This window comes from Hemicordylus capensis, chromosome 7 (genome assembly GCF_027244095.1).
Source record: "Hemicordylus capensis ecotype Gifberg chromosome 7, rHemCap1.1.pri, whole genome shotgun sequence".
In the NCBI taxonomy this organism is placed as follows: Eukaryota; Metazoa; Chordata; class Lepidosauria; order Squamata; family Cordylidae; genus Hemicordylus; species Hemicordylus capensis.
Window position 1 is genome coordinate 29,586,286 of NC_069663.1, and position 27,613 is coordinate 29,613,898.

The 27,613-nt window shown below is 55.6% G+C and overlaps 1 protein-coding gene across 4 annotated transcripts; it reads right to left on the bottom strand.

Moving 5' to 3' along the window:
- Nucleotides 1–677: 677 nt before the first annotated feature.
- Nucleotides 678–27,540, bottom strand: ZC3H4 (zinc finger CCCH-type containing 4). Of its 4 annotated transcripts, none has more exons than XM_053267349.1 (14): nucleotides 26,982–27,540; nucleotides 17,969–18,185; nucleotides 16,505–16,615; nucleotides 15,952–16,177; nucleotides 9,358–9,497; nucleotides 9,121–9,217; nucleotides 8,822–8,979; nucleotides 8,596–8,709; nucleotides 7,710–7,821; nucleotides 7,311–7,420; nucleotides 6,766–7,124; nucleotides 6,300–6,550; nucleotides 5,813–6,100; nucleotides 678–4,490 (listed from the first exon to the last, which is right to left on the bottom strand). In XM_053267349.1, the coding sequence occupies exons 1-14, from the start codon at nucleotides 27,266–27,268 to the stop codon at nucleotides 3,001–3,003; spliced, it is 3,960 nt and encodes a 1,319-aa protein (XP_053123324.1). In that variant the 5' UTR covers nucleotides 27,269–27,540; the 3' UTR covers nucleotides 678–3,000. The 4 variants fall into 4 exon arrangements, with proteins under 4 accessions (XP_053123324.1, XP_053123328.1, XP_053123325.1 ...); XM_053267353.1 differs by lacking the exon at nucleotides 26,982–27,540 and adding an exon at nucleotides 26,439–26,778; XM_053267350.1 differs by lacking the exon at nucleotides 26,982–27,540 and adding an exon at nucleotides 21,353–21,658.
- Nucleotides 27,541–27,613: the final 73 nt, after the last annotated feature.

Genomic DNA, 27,613 nt, shown 5'->3' on the forward strand with positions numbered 1-27,613 from the left:
GGGGGGGGGGTTGTGTGTGTGCACGAGAATGGGTGGCATAGAGGGCGACCCTTCATACCTTGCCCCTGGGACACAGGCGGCTGGATTTTGACTGCAATGCAGGCAGCCCTCCCTGCAACCATACGGACCGTAGCCAAGCCAGAGGAGTACTTCATGCAGCCCCCCCCCCGCAGGGCTCCCTGTGGGGAAAGCAAGCAGTGGACGGGCCAAGGGGGCGGGAGGGGTCCTGTCTCCATCCCCGCCCTTGGATGCCAGCCATGTGTGGCCCCCTACAGCTCCCCTCTGCGCTCCTCCACCCGCTGCAGGGGCCTCCCTTGGCCACTGCCTTCCTCTTCAAGTGGCCTGCACATACATCAACGCTCTTCTGAAACGCCACTGCCAGTTGATTCCCTCCATCCCGCCCTGCAGCCCTCCGTTCACCCAGGGAGAGACTGCGCCACTTTGGCATCCTGCAAAAGCTTTACTCGGACTCAGGTAAGCTGGATTTTGACCACGGGGTGGGGAGTGTTTAGCCTCCCTGCCCCACCCCATTGTGTGGAGCACCAAGAGCATCCCTGGGATGCTGCCAGCTCCGCCCACCAATCGCCACCTGTCTCTGCAGCCGACTCCACCACCCGAAGCCCCTGCACCCCACAGACAGACAGACAGACAGAGAGGCAGGCAGGCAGGCAGGCAACCACCTTTAAAATCACGGCATCATTTAATGTCAGCAGTACAATGATAGGAGACTTGAGTCTGGATGACATTGTTGGAAGACAAATGTGTGATGATAAAAAAAAGAAAGTAAACAGAGCCATGCAACAACCAAAAATTCACTGTAAAAATAACAGTACAATATATACAAACCTCTTCTCAAATATTTACAATTTTTATTTATTTTTTTTGCATTTTTATAATGCTCTGGCAGAGGACCAACTTCATCAGTTAGCAAAGGTTTCAGTTCTTGCCATTGGCAGTTGACTGAAGGGGCTTTGTGTCTTGCTCTGCAAAGGGCTCCGAGCATCTCTAGCTAAGCAAGGGACAGGAGTCTTCACTAAGTGTCTTTTGTCACCGTGACACCCACAAACGGAGGCCAGTTTAAGAGTCTCTGCTTTACCAAAGAGCCCTGGAGATGATCGTGCTGAGAGGTGGCTGGGAGTTCTGCTCTAGGTCCCGATTCCCGCCCCCCCCCAGAACTGAAGAGGAGCTACGCCAAGGAAATAGTTGTAGGCAATTGGCTGAACTGTCTTGATAGCTCCCCATCAAGAAAAGTGGTTACATTTGGAGCCAGGTGCCGTGCTTGCGACCCCATCTTAAACCAGTTTCTACAATACAGGCAAGAAACAAGCCACATCAGTCGATGTGCCTGAAACAGGAGGATTTGCAGAGGCGCAGGAAAGCGGGGAGAGACTAGTCTTCCGAGTGCTTCGGCCCCTTTAAAAACCAAACATTCTCTGCTTGGGCACCCACGATGGTCCTCTCCAGCGGCCACCCACCACCCAGCTCCTTCTTTTCAACTGCCGCTTGGCTGCCAGGATATCGGTCAAGACAGAGGGCCACACTCAGCATCCCTTTCTAAACCAGATGAGCTGGATGAGTCCCTCCACTTCCAGCACAGCCCCCAGCCGCCTGAGGTCATCAGACATGTCTGCTCCACAGCGAAGATGCTCGCTCTCTCACCTCTCTGGGCTCCTTTCGCTGGGGCAGCTCTCCTGAGAGCACCTCAGCAGCACCCTGGGGGGCCGCCTCCAACAACTGCTTGGCTGCCAGGCCAACCCTGGGATCCCTCACCAAATCCTCAGTGGCCTTTTCCGTACGCCCCTGAGCAGACACACTGGGCAGGATTCTTGAGCACCAAGGGCAAAAGCGCCTCCCTTCCACTTTGGAAAGACTTTGCAAAGAGCTGCTAACACTTTTGCCAGGAAACACTTCTTCACACAGCCGCCCCATCTCCTCCTCCTCCTCCTCCCCCTCCCTCACCAAGCTCCTGCACCTGCAAGCCAAAAAGGCAGGATGAGGAACAAGGGTGGCAGCTGAGGGCATCCTGCCGCCCAGGGGAGGGCCCAACCCAAGGGAGAGCTCCTCAGCAACCCGGGGCCCTGTCCGGCTGCCCGCCTCCACAAGCCGCTCTCTGCGGGGCTCCCTGCTCTCGACAGGGACAACATAATCGCAAGGCCATTTCTGGACACTAACAATCCCAGCTTAATTAGAAGAGCGTAGAACACACACAAGTGAAATCAGAGGGATGTTAATAATTTAATTTCAATACTACAAACTCTATTTTGGTAGAACGCATCGCTTTTTAAGAGGCCCTCCCACCCGGCAGACGTAGCCCCCTGTTCTAGCCCAGCTGGGATCTTGCCACAATCCAGCAACTCCAGAACATGGCAGAAATACAGGTACTTAAAACAAAATGCAACACAATTACAAAAATAATCCAACATGGTTACTTCTCCATGGTAATTTTCAATGCACTAGATTTCTTTTAAAAGGCTATGATACATTTCTTTTGTTATAGTTCAGCAATGAACATACGCATATTCTACAGATCAGCCTGGCCGGCCGCTCTGCCCCTGTAAGCAACGGGTCCGAACTTCGTGGCTTCCGCTGCCCCCCCCCCCATCCCAGGCAAGACATGAAGAGGAGCAGCAGGTGGGGGGAGGCTTCAGGCAGAGCCCACTGTGCCCAGAAAGGGCTCGTGGCTGGCAGGACTAGCTGGCCCAGCGTGTCGATGAAGATTTGAAGGAACTGAATGATTGTGCTCCCCCCACACGGTGTGATTTCAGGTGGCCCTCAAAAGAAATCCGCCAAGGAACCTGGACAATACTGGCAAGTCCTGCTCTGATGACTCGCTTACGATGCAGCTTGGAGAGGCCAGGCTACAGCACTGCGAGAAACCACAAGGATTTATATACAAGGGATGCGGCCGAGGGAAGCAGGGGGGGGGTTGGGTTTAAAAGGGGGGCCAACACTGCCTGCTTCCCCCGGAGACCGAGGCTCACGCAGCGCCAGTCTGCAACACTACTGGCAGAACGGGGAGGCTGTGGGGTCAAACCCTTTGAAGACGTCTTTCAAGGAGCCGGCGTCCTGGGGCTCGCCCTCTTGGGTAGGGCTGCTCCCACCAAAGGGGCTGCCTGCCCCAGACTTCGCCGCCTGCTTGACCATGCCATAGACGGGGGGCACAGGGAGGTTGTGGACGCCAGGCTGCGTGGCGGGCTCTGCAGCGGGACTGGCGGCGGCCCCCGGAGCGGCAGCCGCCTTGGGCCGTGGCCGGTTATAGCTGTTGTACCTGTCGGTGGCAGATTCGGCACTGGGCTTCTCTGCCTCCGGCTGATCCAGGGCCGACCGGCGCACAAACAAGGGCTCCTTGCCTCTGCCGCCGCCGCCGCTCTTGCTGCTGCCACCGTCGGGGCCCTTGGTGGCCACGCTCCCCTCGCTGGTGGGCTCAGCTGCCTTGAAGCCGGAGCCGGGAGTCCTCGGGTCGTAGAGGCTGATCCCGCTAAGGACGCTGCTCTGGCCACTGCCTCTGCTCAGCCCTCCTGCTGTCAGCAGCCGGGGGTCATAGGGGGCTATGCCGGGGGCCGCCTCAGAGCTGGCACTCGGGCTGGCTGCCGAGGCATTGCCGTCGGCCGGCTTGGAGGAGGCTGGCTCGGCAGCTGCCTTTTGCAGCCTGGGATCAGTGGGGGCTTTCCGCATCCGGGGGTCGCTCGGCTTGTCACTCTGGTGGCCAGGGCTGCCGGCTGCACTGACCGTCTTCAGGATCCGGGACAGCAGTTCAAAGTCCGGGAGGCTGGAGCCAGAACTGGCCGCGGGGGGTTCTGCGGGGGCTGCAGTCCGCTGCCTGGGGTCAGAAAGGCTGGGGTTCTGTGGGCGGTTCAGGCGGGGGTCGAGCGCAGGCAGGGCCTGGAGAGCGGCTGGGACAGGCACAAGCTCCGGCGGGGGGACAGGGAGGGGGATCAGGTCCTCGGGGCTCCAGAGGACCAGGCGGGCAAACGCGGGCTTGAGGAGGACGATGTCTTTCTTGATGTGGCTGAACTGCTGCAGCTGGCTGCGAGGGTCCCTCAGGGATTGACCGGGCAGCGCATCGAGAGGGATCGTGACCGGCTTGTCCCTCAGGGCCCTCTCCCCTTCTTCCTCGTCAGGAACTGGAGCAGCCTTCTGGCCAATGGTGGGGCTGGAATGCAGAGGGTCTGGCTTGGGGGCAGGCGGGGGAATGTGCCGGGCCAGTCTCGGGTCAGTGGGCCCCACGTCCGCAGCCCCAGACGGGCCAGAAGGCTCCATGTTCCGAGAAAGCCTGGGGTCCCGCAAAAGGCGAGGGTCAGCAGGGCGGCTGCCACTTGAGGGCTGGCTCTTCTGGAGGCGAGGGTCGCTCCGCCCCGAGACAGGCCCAGCACTGCTGGCTGGGTCTTCGTGGAGCCGGCTGGAACTCTGCTGCCGGAGCGTCTTCAGGATGGAACTGACGCTGCTGCCGCCGTCATCCTCATCGCTGGAATACCAACTGCCAGGATCACCTGGGGGGGAGGGGAGGGGAGGGGAGCAGAGGGAAGGGCAGCGAGTCAGTGCTGACATGCCACTGGCCTTCAGAGCAGCCCCCACCCCATCAGGCAGGCCCACCTTGCAGCCTACATGCTGCCAGGCAAGGGGCAACGTTCCTCAGAGAGCGAACTGCGTCCCATCCACGGAAGACTGTCTCCCCACCCCAGTGGAAAGGGCTTCTACAGTGTGAAGAGAAGAGACAGGATCCAGGGGACCTTCAGGTTCTTTTTCCTCACTCACTCTTGACTCAAAAGTGCTCCCATCTCAAAGCCTGTGCTGGGACATAAGGGAGAGGGGATCCACTTGCAGGCCATCTGGGGCTTCATAGGTCAATTTGATCACCATGAACTGGTCCCAAGACAGGTTCTGGCAACCACCACAGAGAAAAAGCTAGACCCTAGCTGAGCCTTCTCCCCAGCACACTAGGGGCAGGGAGGCAGAGGCAGAGCGGTTCATTCACCCACTCACCCCGCAGTAATCTGGTTTACTGCCCCCTGGAGAACTAGGCCAGAGTCACGCATGAATGGCAGGCAACCAGACTTCGAGTGAGAGCAAAGGCTGCAGCCACCCCTCTGCTAGTGCCACCCAAGTCTCTGGCATGCAGGCAGTGGCTCCATCATCATGCCAGGGCAGAAAAGCAGAATGGCCAGAGCAGGCTGAACAAGGCACAGGGGCCAGAAAAAAGCAGCACAGGACCCAAAGGTGCTGAAAAGATACTGACTGTGAAATGGAGAAGCAGCTTCATTTGCAAACAGGCATGACCCAATACTGAAAGGAGGCAATGATCCAATAGTAGGCTTGATCTGTATTTGCAGACATTCTTAGCAACAGACTATGGATTATTTTTTTTTCTATGTATAAGGAAGGAAGCCAAAGAGAACTGTGCATTTATTTGGGGTCTGGAGCTTTTGAAATGGGATAGGACGGGTGAACGTATATTGAAACAGACCCGATAATTACCACTGTAAGAGTTCCATGATAATTACACATCCACTTCCCCCTATAAACCTTGCCACAGCACCTTTGGGCCTCCCCTGCTTTTTTCCTGGCTTCTACTGATGCTGTCCACACGCCCACCCAATGTCTCTTTTTCTCCGAGGGCTGCCACGGACACGATGACAACTCTCTTCTGTTTAGCAGAGGGAGAGCAGCTGACCTTGTAGTTCTTTTTAGACTGTGAGCCTTTTGAGGACAGTGTCACCCCCTTTTCTAGGTAAGCCACTGGGGGAGAACTTCTGCTGGAAAGCAGCACACAAAGATCTGCGCCGCCAGCAGCAGCAGCAGCACGGCCACTTGCCTTCCTCATGCTCCCGTTCCTGCCTGCAGCCCTCGGCCTGCCGGCGTGCCCTCCTCTCCGCCGCCGCTGCCGCCGCCTCCTCCTCCTCCTCCTCCTCCTCCTGCTGCTTGTGCTGAATACGGAGGTAAAGGGCCCTCTGGGTGGAAGGCAGGAACTCAGGCACATTGCTGGGCGGCTTCTGGAGTCTCGGGACGCCCCCCTCACAGAAGGAATCCGGCTCCATGGAGGGATCAGGCAAGACAGGCTCCCGGGACAGCTCGTCCATCTCCTCATAGTTCCCATAGCCTTCTGCCACAGAGAGAGCAAGCAGAGATGGTGTGAGAGCAGCAGGAGCAGCAGGGGGAGCAGGCACCCCCAGGCGATGGAGAAGCCGGCCTCGGCATGGGAGAGCCTCCTAGGAAACTCGGGGGGGGGGTCAGCCGAGAGAGAGGCAGACACACCTCCTTGGCAGCCACCAGCCGCCCCCCCCCGCCCCCCAGCAGCTTACCTGGCCCCCCCATCAGGCTGGGGTCCATCTCCATGCCTTCTGGCGGCGGGTAGAAGTTGTCATAGAAGTCTTGTGTCGGTGGGCCGGGAGACATCTCCTCAGGGCCAAAGGGCATCATTGGGGGCCCGGGGCCCATTGGGGGCCCAGCATTCATCCCTGGACCCATCGGCATGTCAGGGCACATGTCTGGAAGCATGTCCGGGGGCATGTCGGGATGCCCAGGGAACCGGGGAGGAGACAGGCCTGGATGCCTGGAGGAGAGAAGGCAGCCGGCGTCAGGGAACCCCTTCCGGACAGCCTCGAGGGATCCCTTCTGCCCACTGGGGACACCACAGAGGACCCAAGGAGCCTTTGACTAGCAAGGAGGGGGGACTGGTTGCCCTCCCCTGGCTCAAGGGGCAGAATGCACCCACCGTGCCTGCCTGCACTCGGCACCCGCCAAGCCCAGAGGGAAGCCAGCACTTACCTGACGCCCAGTTTCTCCGCCAGCTGCCCTGTGGGCCTCACCACAATCTCAAAGAGGGAAGGGATCTTCTTGTACATGTCCTGCGACAGCTGCTGAGGGGAGAGGGGCTCGTGGGGGGGAGGCGGCATCTGCGGTGGCCCTGGAGGGGGCAGGGGGGGCGGGGGCGGAGCCGGCGGGCCTCCAGGCATCGGGCGGCCATTGGGAGACGAGGGAGCCGGGGGCCCTCCTGGAGGCCGAGGGGGAGTGGGCAGCAGTCCCACCCCGGGCGGGGGCTTCGGTAACGGATTGATTCCCTGCTTCTTTAGCTCTTCCACCTCCTTCTCATCTTCTGCTCCTGCTTCAGCATCGTCTGCCAACATCTAAAGGACAAGCAACACAAAACCATATGCCGGGGGGGGGGGCGCACACTGTTGGCACACTGGCTGACCCCTCGCCCACCCCCCAGGAGTGCCAAACTATCTGGCAGAAAAGGGGCCAACTGACAGACCCGTTTCTGTCCAGCAGTGAAAAGTGAGCCTCGGTAGCAGCCCAGGGAGCCTCTTTACCTTGTCCAGAAGCTCCCGCGTCTCGTCAGTGAGAGGCTCATGGGAGAACATGCAGTCATCACCATTGATGCAATTCCCCGTCGTATGGAACAGCTTGCAAGGGAAGTCCCGTGCAAAGCATTAAGGAAGGAAAACCCCAGCCAGAGCGAAGGGGGCAAGGGAGGTCCACGGGACCAAGGGGCCCCTTGCGAGGCACATGGCTGCCACCCACCCCACCCCAGAGACCCCGGTGCCCCCACCACACGAGGAGCTGCTGGGTGGCTTCCCTGTGGCCATCATGTGTCCAGCTCAGCAGAGGCTCAGCACCCAAACAATGAGACACCCAAGAGCAGGCCCGGGCTTTCAGCTCACAGGGCAGGCTTAGCCCAAGCTCAAGGCAGCCTCCCCCAGAAAGGATATCATGCATATAAGGGCAATTCTCAGCTCTAGCACAGTAACCCGTGATGTAGAACTTGCACAGCTCCCGCTTCTTTGGTAGCTCAATGTCGTGGCTGAAGTTGCAGTGCTCCCCCTGTCAGGAGGAAGCAGAGGCAGCAGAAGGGAGCGCCCTTCAGTCAGTCACCCAGAGGAAGCCCGTCCCCCGAGACGATGGCCTCTGGACTCCTCAGCTGACCACCGCCTGACACTTGGATGCAGAGCGGCAGCAGCTAACCCCCCCTGGGCCCTACCAAGACTCTTTCCCAGGCACAGGCACGGCCCACTGAAGCCGCCGCCCAGGACTGTCTGCAGGCATGCAGGTAGCCCTTGCCCAGGGAAGGACATCCTCCCCTCTCTGTGCAACGCAGGGAAGGCCTACAGCAAAGCCAGCAGCGGCCACCAGTGAGATAGCCGGCCGCGTGTTGCTACTCCAGAGGTGCTGTCTACGCCGTTGCTGTGTGGACTGCGAGGCCTGGGGCAGAGAGAAGCCCCGTGGGGTTTGCGGGGGAGGAGGGCTGCAGCACCTGGTGGGGTCTGTCTGCGGGAGGGACACGGCCTGGCACACACTACCGTGCAGGGGTGCTGCTGGGGTGGCTGGTGGGCAAAGACAGGCTTGCTGAGGGCGCTGTGGGAGCAGCTCTTGCGAAGGGGCTGCAAAGGGGCTGCTGTTCTGCTGCGGGAAGCACACATGGCCGCAACTACAACATCAGGCCAACAGAGCGGGCCTGGCCCTGAGCCAGGCCTCTTTCGGAGCTGGAGGCCTGCTCATCATCTGACCCCTCCAGACCACGCCTTGAGACCCAACCAAGTCCACCACCCCATCCTTTCACAAGAGGGTCGTACACAGCAGCCGTGGCCAGCCACTCACCCAAGTGCATCTGCCCTCCACGAAGTATTTGCAGATCACCTTCCCTTTCTTATCCGACTGCTGGTGAGATTTATCGTGGTCATTCCGCCTGTAATTCCCACCACCGCCTCCATCCTAGGGGAATGGTGAACAGTTAGGCCAACAGCCACAGAAAAAAAGAAGGACACCCCAAGCGCTGCAGGGAGGTGCCAGGTACCCGGGTGCCTTTGCCCAAAGAAGCACTCACCCCCATGTCGTCCTCGAAGTAGTCGTCCTCGTCATGCATGCCCCCTCCTCCTCCTCCTCCTCCTCCTTTGCCCACGCCTCCTCTCCCCCGGCCCCTTCCCCGGCCCATCCCTTTGCCTCCTCGCCCTCTGGAGCCACGGCCTCGGCCACGACCTAGACCTGCAATGAAACAATGCCAAACAAGACCGTTTCAGAGACGGGAACTGATGCCTCCAGGACAAGTCCCGCAACGCCATGAAGCCGCTGGACCCAACAGTGGCGCCAGAGCCTGCCCCAGCCTCCCACGCCAAGGCCCCATACCTCTCCCCCGCCCTTCCTTGCTCCTGCGATACTGGTTCAGCTCTTTGGAATAGTCGTCGTACTCCTCCTCGCCTGCAGGCTCTTCTCCTTCACAGTACTGCCAATCAGAAGAAGAGGAGCAGTTGGCGAAGGCAGGCTGGGCCCCTTCACGAAAGGACGCCAGAGGCTGGGCCCAGTGCAAGAGCCCCGCCTGCCAGCACGGCCCTCTCTCCCCCTCAGCCCCACCTGCCCGCTCACCTCCATTTCTTCCTCATACAGATCTTCCTCTTCCTCAGGATGCTCCCCTCTCCCCCTGCCGCGGCTGCCTCTGCCCAGGCCTCGTCCTCTCAGCCCTCCTCTTCCACGCCCGCGGTAGCCTCGCCCTCGCCCACGGCCCCCTGCCAACGAAGGCAAGGCAAGTAACAGAAAAACAGAAGAAAGTGAGCTAAGGAAGTTAGGTGTGGCTGATCAGACCCCAGTGCATCCCGAGGTCTGGCACGAGACCCTCTCTCACCAGAACAGCACAAAAGCATCTGGCATTTCTTCCTACCTACCGGAGACAGCAACATCCCCCCAGAGTCCCCACACACCAATGGACACACGACGACAGGGAATATGTGTCCCCCCGTGACAAAGCGCGCAAAAGAAAAGGGGAGCAACAGTGACCCTGAGAAAGAGTGGACCAGGGCAGGCAACCAAAAGGCTGACACTCCTTCTGCACCCAAGCCAACGTGAGTCTAGTGGGGCCAAAAGGGGGATCCAGAGCGCCTTTGTGTAGACAACTGGCCTAAAGACGAACCGTCAGGCAGATTTTGCACATTCCTCTCTGATAACGAAAGGAAGCGGGAATAAACAACAGATGCCATCCTGACTTGAGGGCTTGTTAGCGGACTCTGGCGGCCCCAGAACAAAGAGCTACACCCACAGCCCGGAAGCCAGCAGACCCTGGCCTTTAAAAAGGAGCTGCCGGAACGAGAGGTTGCTTACCTGTAACTCGGGTTCTTCTAGTGGTCATCTATGCTCTTACATGAATGGGCTTTGCGCCTGCGCAGAGACCACATCGGAGCTCCCCAAGTTGAACTCAGTCTTTTGGCAGTAGCCCCTGCCCCCCTTATATATATGCGGCTACAGGGACCTCCTCCTTCAGCCTTCTGAGTCCGCAGCCTGAAACAGACTAGAAGAAAGGAGTTAAAGAGGAGAGGAAGGGTGGGTGTGTAAGAGCACAGATGACCACTAGAAGAACCCAAGTTACAGGTAAGCAACCTGTCGTTCTTCGACGTAGTCTCTGTGCTTTACCCGAATGGGCACATAGCAAGCTGCACCCAGTGCCCTTCTTACCTAGAGGTGAGTTCAGGAAAAAATGGATTGCAGCACAGCCCTACCAAACGCCGTATCTCTTCTGGCGTGAACGTCTAGGGCGTAGTGCTGTACAAAGGAATGTTTGGAGGCCCAAGTTGCTGCCTGGCGAATAATGTCCAAGGGGACCGACCTTTCGAAAGCCGTGGAGGTAGCTACAGCTCTAGTCGAGGGCACCCATATGGTCGGGGAAATGAGTTTCTTTGTGATTTGGTAAGCTAGAGTGATAGTCCGGACTATCCAGCGAGATAAGGATTGAGCAGAGGCTTGTGTTCCCTTGTTAGGGCCAGAGTATAGAATGAAGAGGGAGTCTGTGTGCAGTAAGGAGGTATTCCTGTCTACATAATAAGGAGGTAGTCCTGTCTACATAATAAGCCAATGCGCGACGAACGTCCAAGGTATGTAGACGGCATTGTGCATCATCTGAAGGTTCAGGAAAAAACGCCGGCAGGGAGATGGGTTGGGAACGGTGGAAGGAGGTGAACACTTTGGGAAGGAACGAGATGTCAGGTCGGAGAACAACCATGTCCCTGTGGAAGACCATATAAGGTGTGTCTACTCGAAGGGCGCGCAATTCGCTGACACGCCTTGCGGAGGTGATAGCTGTCAGGAACGCTACCTTGCAAGTCAGAAGATCAACTGGGATGGAGGCCATGGGTTCAAATGGCACTTTCATCAGACATGAGAGAACAAGGGTCAAGTCCCAGACTGGAGCCATGATGGGTGGGTCCGGGTGTAGGTGAGAAAGTCCTTTGAGAAAATGTTTGACTACAGGATGTTGAAACCAGGAGGAGCTAGTAGCAGGGGAATGAGCTATAATGGCAGCCAAATGAACACGCAAGGATGTCATCTTCAGCCCGGACTCTTTGAGAGAGAGGAGGTAGGAGCAGATGTGTCCCTTGGAAATTGAAGGGAGCGCGATCTGTTGATCAGCCAGGAACCTCTGGAAACGAGTCCATTTATGGCGGTACGAAAGTACAGTTTTTCGTGCCGTGTCAAGAACTAACTGGAGATTTAGTAGAAAGGTGGGTCGGGCAGCCAAGTAGTTAGGTGGAGGCCAGGTAGATTGGGATGTAGGAGGACACCGTCGCTCTGGGAGAGGAGGTGTGGGATCGCTGGGAGGCGTCTGAATTGGTGCGAGGACAGATGAAGAAGGCGCGGGAACCACGGCCTCCTGGGCCACCAGGGTGCCACAAGGATGCAGCGTGGTTGGTCGTGAGAGATTTTTTTGAGGACCCGGGGTAGGAGGGGCACGGGTGGAAATGCATAAGTCCAGAGGCCCGTCCAAGGGAGGATGAAGGCATCCCCCAATGACCCCGTCCCGATTCCGGAGCAGTATTGTCGGCACTGGGTGTTCTCTTCTGAGGCAAAGAGATCGACGTTCTGAAGAAACCAGAGCTGGAAGATGGATCTCAGGGCGGGGTGATGGATTATCCATTCATGGGAGGTTGACATTATCTTGCTGAGGGCGTCCGCTCTGACATTGGCAGTGCCCTGGATATGGACAGCTAAAGGTGTGGCCTCGTGGTGAATGCACCAGTTCCAGAGATCCATGGACAGGTGGAGAAGCGGCTTGGATGAAGTGCTGCCCTGTCGATTCAGGTAAGCTTTTGCGGTAGTGTTTTCCGTCTGTACGATGATGGAGGACTGGACCACCAATGGAAGGAAGCCCTGGAGGGTCTTGAAGATTGCAAGGAGCTCTAAGTAACTGATGTGGCACCACGCTTCCAATGGCGCCAGCGACCCTGAAGATGGTAGTTGAGGGTATGTGTGGCCCAACCCTCCATGGAGGCATCTGTGGTGGTGATGAGCGTGGGAGGAGGAGTGTGAAACGGGGCTCCAATGGAGAGGTTGGAAGGGGTGTTCCACCACCGCAGGAGTCCAAGGGCTGCGGTGGAATGTGGAGAAGTTGGAGGATGGAGTCTGTTTGAGGGCTGAAGTTTGAGAGGAACCAGCATTGGAGGGGGTGAGACCTCAGGAGGTAGAGGCCATGTATCCAAGCATTTGTTGGATAACATGTGGTGGCTGTTGAGGGTGCATGAGGAGGTGGGAGGACAGGTCCAGGATGGCCTGGATACTGCAATCTGGTAGAAAAATCTGTGTGAGGGTGGAGTCAAAACAGATTCCCAGAAATTCTATGGTTTGAGAGGGAGAGAGTTTTGATTTTTCGTAGTTGATTTGAAGGCCTAGCGAGGAGAGCAGAGCGATGGCGGTTTCGAGGTACGCTTGCAGGGTTCAAGGATCGTTGGCCACCAGCAACCAGTCGTCCAGGAATGGAAAAACCTGGATGCCCTGCTGTTGGAAGTGGGCGACAACTGGAGCCATGGACTTTGTAAAAACTCATGGTGCTGAGGCCAGGTCGAAAGGCAGGGCCTGGAATTGGTAGGTTGTGATCTGGAACCAGAGGTACCGGCGGTGCTGGGGCCGAATGGTTATATGGTAGTACGCATCATGTAAGTATATGGAGATGAACCATTGGTTCCTGTGAAGGAGAGAGATGGTGTTGAGAATTGTGACCATGCGGAAGCAGCAGTAGGCGACCTGCTTACGGGGGTCGCGAAGATCCAGGATTGGTCTGAGAGCGCCATCTGGTTTGGGAACTGTGGAGTGGAATCCCAGGGAATGTGGATTGTGTACCAGTTCTATTGCAGATTTTGACAGGAGGGATTGGACTTCCGCTAGAAGGGTCGGGGTGGCAGGGGTGGCAACGGGTTGGTTGAACAGAGGGAGTGATGTAAATTCAATGGCGTAGCCAATCCTGTCTACGGTGAGAGCCCAGGAGTCTGAGGTAATCTGTTCCCAAGCAGGGAAGAACGGTGACAGTCTCGTACCCCACTTGGGAAGGGGTGGGGAGTCATTGACTTTTAGAGGATGGTTGGGTAGCCTTGGAGCACTGATTTTGAGGTTTGGTTGAGGGGGGAAAGGAGTGCTTTTTATAAGGCTGATATCTTGAAGACCGAAAGTATCAGTCCAGTTGATGGTAGTGTTGGGAGCGGCTGAACTGCTGTTGTTGCTGCCAATGCTGGGGTTTGTAGGAACGAAAAGGGGGTTGTTGCAGACTCATCGAGTGAGCAGTGTTCCGGAGGGTGTCATCCATATTTTCTCCAAACACGGTGTCACCCTTGAATGGAAGATCTTCTATACGGGTCCTGGCATCTGGAGCCAGGCCTGAGGAGCGTAACCAAGTGTGGCGCCAAAACACTATAGAAGTTGACATAACTTTGGCGGCTCCCTCAGTAGAATGTCGGATGCCATGAAGTTCTTGTTTAGTGACCTGTGTGGTCACTAAGAAAGAGCTTAGCAGGACCTTGTTCCTCCTGGGGTAAATGGTCGAGAAAGGGGGCGACACGGTCCCACAGGAACGCTTGATAACGGGTGTAGTAAGCCTGGTAGGAGGCAATATGCGTAAGAAGCGAGGAAATAAAATATAAACGTCCTCCGAAGGCATCCAGTTTTTTGCCTTCTTTCTCTGGCGGGGATGTATAACCACAGCTCTTTGCCAGGGAAGAGCTTGTAGAAGGATGTTTTCTGAGGAAGGAGTCCTCTTGTTCAGAAGAACCGTGGACTTTGTAGAAGTTGTCCAACTTCTTAGAAGTTTGCAGGAGTGAAGAAGGTTTTAGCCAAGCACTCTTTGTCACCTTCAGTAGAGATCCATTAAGAGGGAGGGAGACAGGTGGACGTGTGTCCTCCTCTATTAGTTGAAACAAAGGATCGGGGTCCGCCTTGTCGTCTTGTGTGAGTTGGACCTCCAAGGAAATAAAACCAGTGTAGCATTTGTAATTCTCCAAGGGGGAGCTAGGTCGGGCTCCAAAACTAGGTCAGGAGGAGAAGATCCAAAGGAGATCACATTGGATGGGGAGAACTCACGTTTGTCATCCGAAGAGGAATCAGAAGAGTTGTCCAAAGAAACAGGAGAGGGTGGAATCCCAGAGGCTTTAGGCGCACTACAGGTTTGAGTGTCAGGGAGCACAGTAGCGGTGGCCGCCTGGACAGGGTAGTTCCTCAGTGGAACCTAGGAGGTAGTAAGAGAGGTGGTCCGTGGAGGAGGCCACGGTGGGGCCGCAGGATGGGCGGTGGGGCCGCAAGATGCGTAGTATGATGTCTCGGGATCGTGATGTGAAGCGGAGACCGAGATCGAGGAAGAGAAGCACTGGATGAACCCGTGGCTTGAAGATCATGGCGGGTAGAGGAATGGGGCAGATCCTGTGGCGGAAGGCAGTAGTCTGCTTCGTACGCCGCTTGTCTAGCGTAGCACTCATCCAGAACTGCCTCAAGCTCTCACGTGGTCAAGTGGCGAGGCTGTATAGATTCATCAGGGTCCGGTTCCGAAAAATGTTCTGACTCATAGACTGGGTCGTGGGGGCTTGAACTGCCCGTCACGGGACCGTCGATTTCCAGGACGGTCTCGGTTTCAAGGGACCATCATCGAGCCACAGGATCGAGGGGTTGTTGCCACTCAGTATCGAGAGACCTGTGAAGTGGTGCGGGATCGAAGGTCTATCGACGCTCGGTATCGTGTCGGTCGGGTATGAGAGTCGGGGATTGATGCTTCTCTCTGGGAGGTTGATCCTCTTCCCAATTTTGCTGGTCTTTCTTCCGCATTTTTTGTTTCGGAGGCTGCATCGAGACCAATTGTGCTGATGGGTCTGATGTCGTAGCAGCGGGTAGCACCCTCGAGATAAAGGTCGAAGGACCGGAGATGGGATTGACCGGCGCAGCAAGCACCAGAGTAGAAAACAAAAGCCCCGTAGGAGAAGAGATGGGCTGTGAGCCCCATGTGGGTGTAGAAGCCGCAGCCGTAGCCTGCACAGCAGGTTTAGGGGAACGCGCTGAGTTGGAAGACTTGAGGGCCTGTTCCCAAAGCTACAATTTTAGGTGAGAAGCGCGGTTCTTTCTAGCCTGCTTAGTAATGACTGAGCAGTGGGCGCAAGAATAGTTTTTGCGTGCTTCACCCAGACAAAATAGACAAAGTTTGTGGCTGTCTGAGGAGGGGATTTTGGCCCTGCAATGGAGGCATTGTTTAAAAGTTGTTGTTTTGGCCATAGGCCAAAGAAAAAATGGGGGGGGGGACGCTGGGCCTGAAGGCGCGGGGGGGAGGTTACTGGGGACGAAATAAAAATGCTAACGAGCGGGGTAGACAAACTAAAAACGGGAAGAAAGGGAGAACAGAATGAAAATACTTACGGTATTAGCGATTCAGCAAAAGAAAGCTCACAAAGTGTTTCTGTCCGTGGACGAAGAAAGGCTGAAGGAGGAGGTCCCTGTAGCCGCGTATATATATACCGGGGCTACCGCCAAAAGACTGAATTCAGCTTGGGAAGCTCCGACATGGTCTCTGCACAGGTGCAAAGCCCATTCATGTAAAACACAGCGACCACGAAGAACGCCTCTGCCAAGTCTGCAGCTGCTAACTTGCAGACCCCTGACCCGCTTTCTGCTCGGGGCCCTAGAAGGAGGAGGAGGGTGGTTGGCAGGCAGGCAGGCAGGCAGGCCTACCTCGTCCCCGGTGCGACCCCTCCTTGGCCCTCCGGTACTGGTTCAGCTCCTTGGTGAAGTCATCGTACTCCTCCTTCCCCAGGTCCCCGTCATCCTCCCCCTCATAGTCGCAGTAGCCCTCATTCTCGTAGTCCTCGTACAGGGGGTAGCTCTTGCTCTCCATTTTGGGGTACCCCTTCTTTGGGGCGCTGTGAGAGGAGGAGGAGGAGGAGTACTGCTGATGAGCCTGGAGGCAAACACACACACACGTGTGGTCAGGGCCCAGCGAGGGGTTGCGCACACACCACAAGCCAGCCCTGGGAGCGCCTGCCTCGTGCACCCCACAAAGCACCACCTCTTCCCCATAGTGTCCTTCCCACCCAACGGGCCAGTGGGGAAAGCCAGCCCCACCCTTGCCTCCCAGCAACAACACAGGGGCCCAAACAGCCACTTCACCACTGCTGCTGCCACCGCCACCACCCACCATATCGAACTCGGGTGCCTGCTGGGGAAGGGATGCCTGCCCCACAGGGCTCCCAGTTGCTGGCCAAATGCAAGAGCGCCAGGTGCTTACTGAGGAGTAGAGGGGGCTGTATTCCCTGTACTTGCGGTGCCCCTTCTCGCCAGGGCTGAAGTCGGAGTCCTCACTGTAGTCTGAGAATTCATCACTGGAAGAGGCGTGGCGCTGCAAGGAGGAACAAGCACATCACAGACCTCGTCCGGACCCTCTGGGCGTGTGGAAGAACCAAGAGAGAGGGAGCCCGAGGGAGGGGCCCCAATTCTGCATGGAGGCGGTCCCAGGCTCACTCCCTGGCTGCATCTGAAGAGAAGGCGGGCGGCAGCAGGAGAAAGAGGCCCCACCTGAAGCCCTGGAGAATCCATGCCGGTCACTGCAAACAGTGCTGCACTAGACAGACCAAGGGTCTGACCCACGATCAGGCCATTCAGAGAGTATTTTTTTCCATAGACAGGAGAACCTCTGTGTATCCACAGTTGGGTAACGGATACCTGACCTCAGTAGATGTGGTAAAAAAATCGGAGGGGTGGGTGGGTTTTAAACCCGCATATCTGCGGGTCAGGGGTGGCGGGAAATTACCTCATTTCTGACTGCCATTTTGAGGAGAAGAGCCATTTTGTGGCTCATTTTGCCAAAGGAACGGGGGAGACACAATTCTCAGACAATTTTTGACTCTTTGGGGGGGACTGAAGGACTGCTGAGGACCCAAGGAGCACAGTAGGGCACTTTACTGCGCTGTGTTCCATGTTTTTTGGCAATTTTTTCCTCTTAGTAACCGAACCCGCACAATGCCATTTCCCCAATTACTCAGTATTCGTGGTTTTGGTCCCCGCAGCACTAGCTGGGGATGGAACCTCTGCAAATACCGAAATTTCCCTGTATTCTCAATTCTGGCTATGGCCTGCACATCCCTCCTTCTGGCTTCTCAGAGTGCTAATGTTTGTAGTATGGACTTCTCCACCTCGGTAAGAATTTCATATTGTCTTGGTCCACTCTCCAACTATTTCTTCCTTCAGTGGCCGAGAAAGCCACTGCCAGATCGCGGAGCCCCAACTGAGGGCAGTCAAAGACACACAGGCATCAAACACAGCTGGAAAGGGGGCTCCCAGAAGTCATGACTGTACAGGGCAGACATATTCTGGCTTCCACATGCAAGTCTGACAAAGAGCCTTGGTTCCTCATACCAGCTATTCATGCTTTTTCTGAGGCAAATGTGAATTGGAAGCAGTTTTTTGCTGTTTAAACCAAGGCCTCTTCTAGTCCACAATGCTTTGCGGAGTCAGCCCCACCACATCAGTTGCTAGTTTAGGCCTCTCTGCCCTGGGCCCTTCTGCAGCACATTGCATGACACCGTGCTGCTGCCACCGCCACTGCCCCAGCAGGTGCTGAGCTCCGTGAGACCCTTGCTAAGAGGCGTGATGCAGGAAACAGTTCCTGCTTGCTCCCCACATGGCTCTCAGACCTGCCCAAGCATGAAGGGGGCTGCAGTCTGGGCTCACCAGCTCACTTCTCATAACCCACCTTGTGCTTGGATTTCCTTTTCTTTTTCGACCTCCGCTTCTCCTTCTCTCGCTCTTTCCGGCGTTTCCTCTTCCTCCGGTGAGTTTTCTCTTCATCCGAGTCACTGTGATGCTTCTCATTCTTTTCCTTCCGACTCCTCTCGTGCGACTCTGAAGCCTCGTGGGGCTCCTCACCTCCATCATCTTCCAGCTCCCCTTCTTCCAGTTCTCCATCCTCCCTGAAAGGAGAGACAACCAGAATCACTTGACAGGAAGGAGCAAGACAGGCTACCAAAGCAGGTCCAAACGCCAAGGGTCATTTGACTGGCACAGAACCAAGCAAGATCTGCCCACCAGAATGTCCCCCACCCTGGACCTGCCCACTCTGCTACACGCACAACGAAGAGAGCACAGCTCAAGCCCAACGTATATGTACCTGGGAGGACACCCCCACACACAGAGAGACGCACTGAACATGCCAGCAGGTGCCCCTCCCCAAACAGTTCCTTGTCCGGCAACGCAGACACATCCACCCCTGGAAATCTCCACATTCGCTCTGCTAAAGACCATCCAAGCAACAACAAAGGCCTCTGTGGTTTGTCATCTAAGCAGAGAGGGAGGTTTGCCTTCATCCTCCTTGGGCTGCCATTACAGGCCAGGAGGTTTTCAAGGGACCCTCTGAAAAGGCACACAGCAGAGCAGCCGGCAAAACTCAAGCAAAAGGCTTCTGACATCGACTGAAACCGATGCTGCACTGTTGCCTGCCCATGCCTTTTCATCCTCAACCCAAAGGCAGAAAACCATTTAACAATGAAGCACTTCACTCCTCTTCAAGACAGAAAAGAATAAGTACTGAAAGTATTTCTATAGCACTTTCCCTAATGGCTCAAAGCATGCCATGCACATTATCTCAGAAATCCTGGCAAAGTGGTGTTATCCCCATTTTCATTTATTGCATTTTCAAAAACATTGTCATTATTCCCACATTACAGATGTGGGGGGTGGGAAGGAAAAGACTATGGCCAGGAGTTAGTGGTAGGCCCAACTCTCTCCTAATACTGCCAGGGAGGCAGTGAGCCCCTGGATGAGTGGAGAAGAGAGGACTTCAGCCTATAATCCCAAAGCACCCTGTTGCAGTCGCTCACGGGCTCCCTGCATGCAAATGCAGTTCACATCAGCAAGTTGGGTTTTTTAATATCTAAAATACAGCTGCGGGCCCCTGCGGGAGCCCTTCAACTGGGAACACAAGTGGGCTTGTCTCCCACCCTGAATCTGGAGAGAGGGAGACAGGAGTCCCCTTCTCCACAGCCTATTAGTGGCCATGCACAGACAGCACTCAACGGAAGAAGGCCCACCTCTCCTCTCTGCCCGCTGCTCCAATCCCACTGTGGCGGAAGCCACACAAGCACCTCATTAGCTAACTTACCTCGAAAGCTCAACTACTTGGCTGCCCCTCCAGGCCACAGACAGTTTTGCCAGCTAAACTGATCTCTCAAAAGTAGCCTACCAAGCCAGGGGACCATCAGTGCAGAGGAGTCAGACACTCCTGGAAAAGGATTCCGCGGCCTCACAGCGACTTCTGAAGGTTGGCACAGGCACCCACTGCTGCTCTATGTCAAGGCACCTCTCTCGTGCTCAAAGACATGGGCACAAAGGCCTCTTTGGTATCGCAGTGGGAAAGGACGGAGAGTCTCAGCTGTCATTCACCCAAGAACTGACCTGGATTGGGCTCTCTTGGAACACAACCCACGCCCACCTAATTACAGAGCTCTGAAAGGCAGGAAGCAAATGGACCGTGTTCAAAGACAGAGGCAAAGGAGCTTGTGATATCCCAGTCCTTTGCAGCCAGACAGCACAGTGGGGAAACCCAACAAAACCATGTTCCATGACATGGAACAAATGGTGGCCTTTCTTTTCCAAAGGAGACCTCCACGCATAAAAACAAAAGTGCAAACCTCTATGGACAGTCAGGTGTGGAAATTGTCCAAGCATCCATTCTGCAACAATCACAACAGCACGGACGCCTCCTGAGCTTGGCCTCACCACCCCCACCACCCCTGCGCCAAGCACTTTGTGATGAAAACAAAGCAGCCGGTTGGAGGGGGGGGGTCCCTTAATGTCAAACTTGGGTCTTGCAAACAAAGAGCCACCCTAGCCTGCCTCTTCTATGACACTCAAAGCTTTGTGCTTTTTGCTCTGGCTCCAGGGCTTACCATATTCACCTGAATCCAAGACTAGTCCACCCCACAAGTTTTTTGGTGTTAGAAATTGGGGGGTTATCTTAAATCCAGAGTCCTGTTCCTTTCGGTTAAATACAGGCATAACCTCTCTTGAATTCAGGGTTGTCTTGAATTTGAGTAAATACAATAAGCTGGGCACTCAAGGCAGTGTCCGGCTGCCTCACAAAAGGAAGAATTACCCAGTGTGGGCAGGCTGCCGTGCTGGTCCCAACCAGTATCAGACTGGCAGGGAGCCACTGGTCCCACCCAAGGATGCCAAGGGCCAAGAGTTGGTCTTTTGCTCTCCTAGACAGGATTGTGTCCCTGAAGTCCAGAGCAAGACAAGAAAAAGAAACAGAGGCTGACCGGATCCTTGGGCACATTGACACCGCAGCTTAGCAGAGCTGCCCGCCCCCCGGGCAATCTGAGCCGGCTCTGCAAACGGCCTCCACAGCATGCACTGTTCCCGTAAGAGCTGATCTGCTCCACGAGGGCCATTCACAAGGGCCGGTCCACTGGCGGCTGGGAAATGGTGCGTAAAGTCCAGCCATCCCTTTGCCTGCAACAGAGAACACCCCTCTGCCATCCTGGCCAGGATTCGAGGCTGAACACGCTGCCGTGTGCAGGAAGCAGGGAGCGCACCTGCACCGCCAGGTCCGCCAGGAGACCCAGGCCGGGAACAGGCTTTTGCTAGCAGCATGCTCCAGGATGGCTGCTTGTAACATTTCCACAAATGGGAAAATGTGCAACTCAACAAAACCAACGCTTGAGGACACCACTGACTCACTCAAGCTGTTTTAAGTCTTGGACAAGAGGGAGAAAGAGTCATATCGAACACCTCACCTCCCTACTAATCCGTGTTTTGGGGAAAGGGACTTTGAACAGCACAAAGGGATGTGGGCCCGAGGAGGGAAGAGGGAGCTCTGAGTTCCAGGGCTGCCACCTACTCTCCTGGGGTGGCACCGGCCCCTTCACCTCATGTCTCCTCCACCTGGGCATCAATCCACACGGAGTGCCTTCGCAACACTTCGTGTGGCCATACAAATGGTTTGAAAGCTTCAGCTCAGAAGGCGGGGTGGGGTGGGGGGGGGGAGGCGAATTATGCTGTCAAAACAAAAGCATTCAGGGGACCGAACGCTCTTCATCAGCAAGTCAGAGTAATCTTCGTTCTTATTACTGAAAGTTACAGGGCTCTGCCAGCGTCACAGTAGAGCTCGCCATGCCTGTCCACTCTGGCTAGAGAGCAAAGCAGCGTGCTTGCCATGTGGCTAGGGGCTTTCAGAGGACAACGCTGAGACTGGGGGAACGGCTGGCCTGGGGGCTTTCAGCAGTAGCCAGCCCTTTGGCAGAATGTGGCGCTCCAGGCAAAGGGCGACCTCACAGTCACCCTTGTGTGACCTCACCAACCCCACCACTGGAGCCTGTGCAGCAGACATGCCAGGAAAGAGAACTTCCCCAGACCTGGCGCAGAGGCCTGGCCGGCTCTTCCCTCCCTCCCTCTCCTGGGCAGTCAACACAGGGAGATGCTGACAGCAAGGAACAAGGACTGCAAGCTTCATTTCACGCCAGCAGCACAAGAGTGAGCGAGTGCACGCTGAGGAAAAGGTGGCGTGAGAATACCAGGCTGGATAAAGAAGCCGGGCGGGGGGAGGCGTGTCAAGCCTCGGCCAGCAGCACAAGGATGGCTCCTGGTCAGGAGGTCCAGGGAGACAGGAGGCGGCGGTGGTGGCTGGGCCAGTGCTGGCTTTCCTCACCAAGCCAAGGTGCCAGGCAGAAAGTCAGAAGCCAGAGTGAAGCTGAGCTTGAGGGGAGCACATGGAGGCGAAGGGGAAGGCGCAGAGCCTTAAGCACCACCTGGAATGAAAGACGACAGGCCAGGAGAGAGCAGGCACGGCCAAGCCAAAGGGACACAAGGGGAATTTGAGCACAATGGGATTGCGGGATGGAAGGCCAGCAAGGAAGTGGGACGTGCTTGTGCTTTCACTTTACCGGACGGAGTGCAGAAAAAACGACCAAGTTCTTATTTAACGGCAGCAACCAAAACATGAGCTCTTTTTTGGCAAGGATGATCCCTACCTTTCTACTTTGTGCCTCAAACTTGACAGCAGGAGCAAGTACTTTCCTGCGGAAAACCAAGATCGAAGGTTGCTGCTGCTGCTGCTGCTGCTGCCCGCCCGGAAGAAAAAGGAGACACCAGAGAAACGCGACACCCCCCTAGACTGCCCATGAACACAATGCCGCGAGATGGAGCAGGTGCCGTGTCTGTGTATGTTCGGGTAAGGGAGCTCCAGAACTGGGAATGAAAAGAGTGCCCACTAGCACCACCTAAATCTGTACAGGCTGCTGATCCAGAGCAGGACGACCTCTCAGCTAAGTCACAGAGCAAACACCCGGACTCTGGTGTACAGGAGTAGAATTGACTGATGGGTGAGGAAACACAGCCACACCGGGCCAGACAGATGGTGGTGCTGGGGGGCTGAAACACAAATACAGCAAAGGCAGGATGCTCCCTGGAGCAACACCCCGGTCAAACCAAAGTTCACAGTCAATGGCATTTTCAGCAAATCCACACCGACATGCCCCAGCAAGTGGGCAGAGCACATTTCCCTCCTTGTTACAGGACAGGCAAAAGCTGCCTCTCTGGTGTCACAAAACCATGCTGCGTTTTCCGACCGGCAAAACGGCTAATTCACAAGGAGCTCCCTGAATCATCTGAAGAAGGGAGAGGAGTCCTAAGACCACTCACTGTGTGCAACTAATCTGCACTGAAATGAAAGAGGAGAGGAGAGCTGGTCTGGTGGTAGCAAGCATGACTTGTCCCCATAGCTAAGCAGGGTCTGCCCTGGTTGTAGATGAAAGGGAGACTAGAAGTGTGAGCACTGCAAGATCTTCCCCTCAGGGGATGGAGCCCCTCTGGGAAGAGCAGAAGGCTTCAAGTTCCCTCCCTGGCTTCTCCAAAATAAGGCTGAGAGAGATTCCTGCCTGCAACCTTGGAGAAGCCGCTGCCAGTCTGTGAAGACAATACTGAGCTAGATAGACCAATGGTCTGACTCAGTATATGGCAGTTTCCTATGTTCCCATGAAAAGGATCTCTCAAACATGTAAGGCCCTATGTGCACCAATCTGGGAGAGTGTGTGGGACTTAATTTCAAGAACATATGGATAGGATTTGGCCTGAAAATCCAGACCATAACAGGGTTCTTGTAGCAGTCCATATTTCAGTATGCATGGCAGGATGAGGACACAAACATGTCATAGAGAGATTTTTTTTAAACATGCAGCTAAACTCACTGTTGGTGTGTATCATTTTGTCTTAAATTTCTTTCCGGCTGGAGGCACCTGGATTTTCAGAGGAAACCAAAAAGAACCATGGGCAGGATTCGACCATACAGGGCAATGAAGAGGGAGGAGACCTCAAAGGGGCACAGAAAGCCACTTATGGCCTGGTGCCTTTCCAAGATTCAAATTTTCCTCAGGGATGGTTGTGATTCATTTACTTCGAAGCAAAACCAAAACCAAAACCGTTTCATTTTTCGCATCACTTCAAAATGGCCAGATAAGCTTTGGTTTCCTTTGGGATAAATGATCTTATGTGCACCTCTGAGGTCTCTTCCCCTTTCACTCCTTCCAAATGGTTGCCTCTCCTTCCTGGCTCCCTTGGAACCTCCCTCCCCAAGCATTGCTGGAATAACTCTCACAGCCTTGACCCTGAGCCAGAACTGGCCCTCTGAGTCCTCTACACATCCTGGGCCACACAGGATCCAGCAGAGCTGGCTGCCACTGGATTATAAACCATGGAGATCGTGAGTCCTACAGAAGGGGGAAGAACCTGCCGTCTGCCTGCTCCGCGCACAGGCTAGCCCTCAAAGAATGCAGGGCCCTCTTTTGCCACCTAGCAGTCACCTGAGGTTTTCCGCTATCAAAACACCTTTGCAGACCGCCACCGTCCCCCCAGTCAGGGAAGGGGAATGGGGAGATGGCTTTTAGCAGCCAGCTCCCAGTCCTTAGTTCCCTATTACCAGTCCAGTTAAGAATGCTGCATCTGCAGTATTGAATTTAATGGGACACTACTGGAGAGGGGGCTAATTTTTGCAAACAGCTTCATATGCAGCCTCGTTTTGCAATGGTTGCCTTCAAAAACTGCCAGCTAATGAAGTCATTTGTGTTTGAACAGGGAGCTCTTTCCCAACCCTTCTCCTGCTGGCCAAAATGCTGACTCACGGTGTTCTGAGATGATGTCACTCCCCCCCCCCCCCGGCACGCACATGCCAGACTCAACAGGGGGACTCCGGAGTCTCCAACCCCTGATGGGAATTCAGTAGCTTCACTAGCCCTAGTGGTAGAAGAAACTTGACTGCTAAAATTCTTCTCTTTCTACAAAACCCTTTAAGGCACAAAAAACATGTACCGTATGAAATCTGCTAAACCTAGCACATAACAGAACTGCCAGAGAAAAGGTCAGTGCCTGTGGTATGAAGACCTGGAACTTTCTGGGCAGTTCCTCCTATTTTGCAAAATACTCCACGGGTGTCATACACAACGCCACCAGTCTTCTGGCAAGTTCCACCCCACATTTGTCCACAGCTCCCAGGAAAAAGAATTCAAAAGCATACAGGGTACCTACAAGGCCTAGTTAATACCTCTGCACATCTCAGAAAGGTGCTGGCCATGCTGAAAGGCTTCTTATGAGCAGGAATCATACATGTGTGCATAGTGCTTGGAGCACAGAGGAAAAATATTAACTACTACTATTAATCGAGGATGGCAAGTCACAGCAGCGAAATAGTAATTGACATCCGATGTGTTCTGGGCACTGGCTTGGCCGCTTCCATTCAGCTCTCTAAACCTAAGAGGGGAAGTCAAGCTGCCCCATTCTCAGGAGAAGCAAAGCCAAACCTATCTTGGAAAGTTTACTAAAGTCAGCAGCAGCAGGAATAAAATAGCTCTATTTACAATCTGCGGAAATGTGGGCTTCTATAATGAAGGTTATGGGTGGGATTATACTTTCAGATCCTCTGTCTTCTGTGTGGCCAGGGCTAGTACACACACAAACACACACACACAGGCTAGTTGACTTTGGCTGAAATTATCCAGCCTCAGCAATTGTGGGAGGGGTTTTTTTTGCTAGCAATTCTACTGTGTAAATATAGTCAACCCCTGCAACAGAAGATGGGGTGCTAAAGAAGAATTACATGGGCAATATATAATGCCTATATTAGTAAGTTGAACTTTTAAAAGCTTGCTTTTCCTGAGCTTACTCCACTATCAAATTTCCATTAATCACCCCAAACAAAAACTCCTTACTGTTCGTACCCAACAAACGACTAGTGGTTTCCTGGTTTTGTAAATCAGGTTTTCTGGCATACGTACACAACATAAGCATTTGGGTAGTGGAAGAAAGCACAAGAGAGGGACAAACAAGCCAAGATTATTTCACATAAAGGAACATGTGGCCCTTCAGAAACGAGTTACAACCCTAACCCCAGCTGGAATAAACAGGACAACTAAAGCACTGTGGGACAAGTGTATATCCATGTTTTACATGATGAGCAGGAATGACAGGACTTGGAAAGCAGAGGACTGGTGGGGCTGGGAAGCCAGTCTGTGGAAGGCGACAAGGAGGAGCAGTAATTTCAATTCACTTGTCTTGTGTGAGGAGCAAAAGGAGTTTTCACAGTACATGTGGCTAACAAAAGGACAATGGAAACAGGAAGGAAAAGGTTGCTAGTCAGGTGCTTACACTGTACAGGACTAGTACTTACCAAAGAAAGCAACAACTGAGAGTGTGATGATTTGGGGGACACTGTGATTTGTTACACATTGGGATTGCTTACTGTTTGTTTGTTTGTTTTGATCTGAACAACTTTGCTTTGATCTGAACAGACCTGCAATAAGTGCAGTGTGGGTCCACTTTCCACATAATGGAGTGAAGATGGAGTTTGTAGACAAAGAAAATGAATCCACAGCCTGCATTTAGATGGAATCTGGCTGGACCACTTTGTGTGGGGTGGGGAAGGGGGTTCACCTTGCAAACGTTACAGCAGGGTTTGGGCCTCTTAAACACAAATAGATAAAATAAAGATGGGTGTGTGCTTTTGTGAGTACTTTTCTAAGTTAAGGTCGCACATGGAAGGGGCACAAATCGGGTCAACAGAAAGGGGCACAGTTCTGTTTCCTTAAATGAAATGCTTACTGACTTCTGGCCTTTGCTTGTGGCAGGGGAAGAAAGGAGCAAAGTACAAACTGAATTATTCAATAAAAGAGATTACTTACCAACCCAACCCCTGCATCACATGAAAGAGAGAACTCCTCGGGGACTGGGGGAGCCACTCTAAGGTGCATTCAAGCGGCAGCCACCTGCCCTCTCATGGGGGGGCAGAGAAGACGGGGCGGGGGGGGAGGCCCTCCACACACACACACACACCACACACACACAGCCGTGTGCCGCCGTCCCTCCCCGGCCTCGTGGCAGGCCCGAGTGATGAGCGTGTCTGCTGCGGGAGGGAGGCAGGCTGAGGCCGAGGCCCGGCCCCCTCCCCGGAAGGCAGGCAGCCCCTCGCCCGCCCTCTGCCTGCTGCGGAGGACAAGGGCGGGGGAGGGAATCCGGGCGCCCCCCACCCCCCCCCAGCGCGGGCCTCTCCCGGGGAGCCTCCTGCCCCCGCCCGGCCCCTCCACTTACCTACCGAGCTGCCTACCCCCCGCCCGCCCCCCCCGCGGGCAGCAGCCGAGAGAGAGGGGGGAGGGGGAGAGGGGGGGGGAGGGGGAGATTCGGGGGGGGGGAGCGAGCGAGCGAGCGAGCGGCGGCGGGTACTGGACCTTTCGTCCGGGCCGGGCCGGTGGTGGTGATGGTGGTGTTGGTGGTGCTGCGGCGGAGGCGGCTGCTGCGGGGGCGGCCGGGCGCTGCTGGAGGAGGAGGAGGAGAGGGGGGGGCACGGGGAGGGGGGAGAGCCGCCGGCGGCCCCCCCGGGGAGCTGCGGCGGCGGCGGCGGCGGCGGGTGGGCCGGGGGGAGCGGGAGGGGGCCGCTGCTGCCGCTGCCGCCGGGGGACGGGGGGCTGGCGTGCGGGCTGCTGGGCGGGGGCCCGCTGGGGCTCTCCACGGCCATGCTGGGGGCCAGGGCGGGCGAGCAGCGAGCGGGGCACAGTCACTGGGGGGCGAGCCTGGAAGCCCCGCGCTCGGGAGGGCCGGGCGGGCCGCGGGGAGAAGAGGAGAGGAGGCTGCACCACACAAAATGGCGCCCGCCCGAGACTGACTGACTGGGCGGGCGAGCGAGGGGGAGAGCGGGCGGGCGGGCCAGCCAGCCAGCCTCCCTCCCTCCCTCGCTCTCTCTCTCTCTCTCCCGGCCAGGCGGCCACACCCGAACCAGCCCGGCCCGACGGCGGCGGCGGAAATACCCGAGTGGCGCCGGAAACTGCCGGGCGTGGTCACGTGGGGCGTCACGTGGCCAGGC

What these genes read in the sequence shown, in the direction of transcription:
- ZC3H4 (XM_053267349.1), bottom strand. Translation starts at nt 27,268, where the DNA reads ATGGCCGTGGAGAGCCCCAGCGGGCCCCCGCCCAGCAGCCCGCACGCC. An exon ending in CGGCCCGGCCCGGACGAAAG is followed by an intron (nt 18,186 to 26,981) that starts GTCCAGTACCCG and finishes CTCTCCTTTCAG; the next exon opens with GGAGGATGGAGAACTGGAAG. An exon ending in GGAACGGGAGCATGAGGAAG is followed by an intron (nt 4,491 to 5,812) that starts GCAAGTGGCCGT and finishes CCTCCCCCCCAG; the next exon opens with GTGATCCTGGCAGTTGGTAT.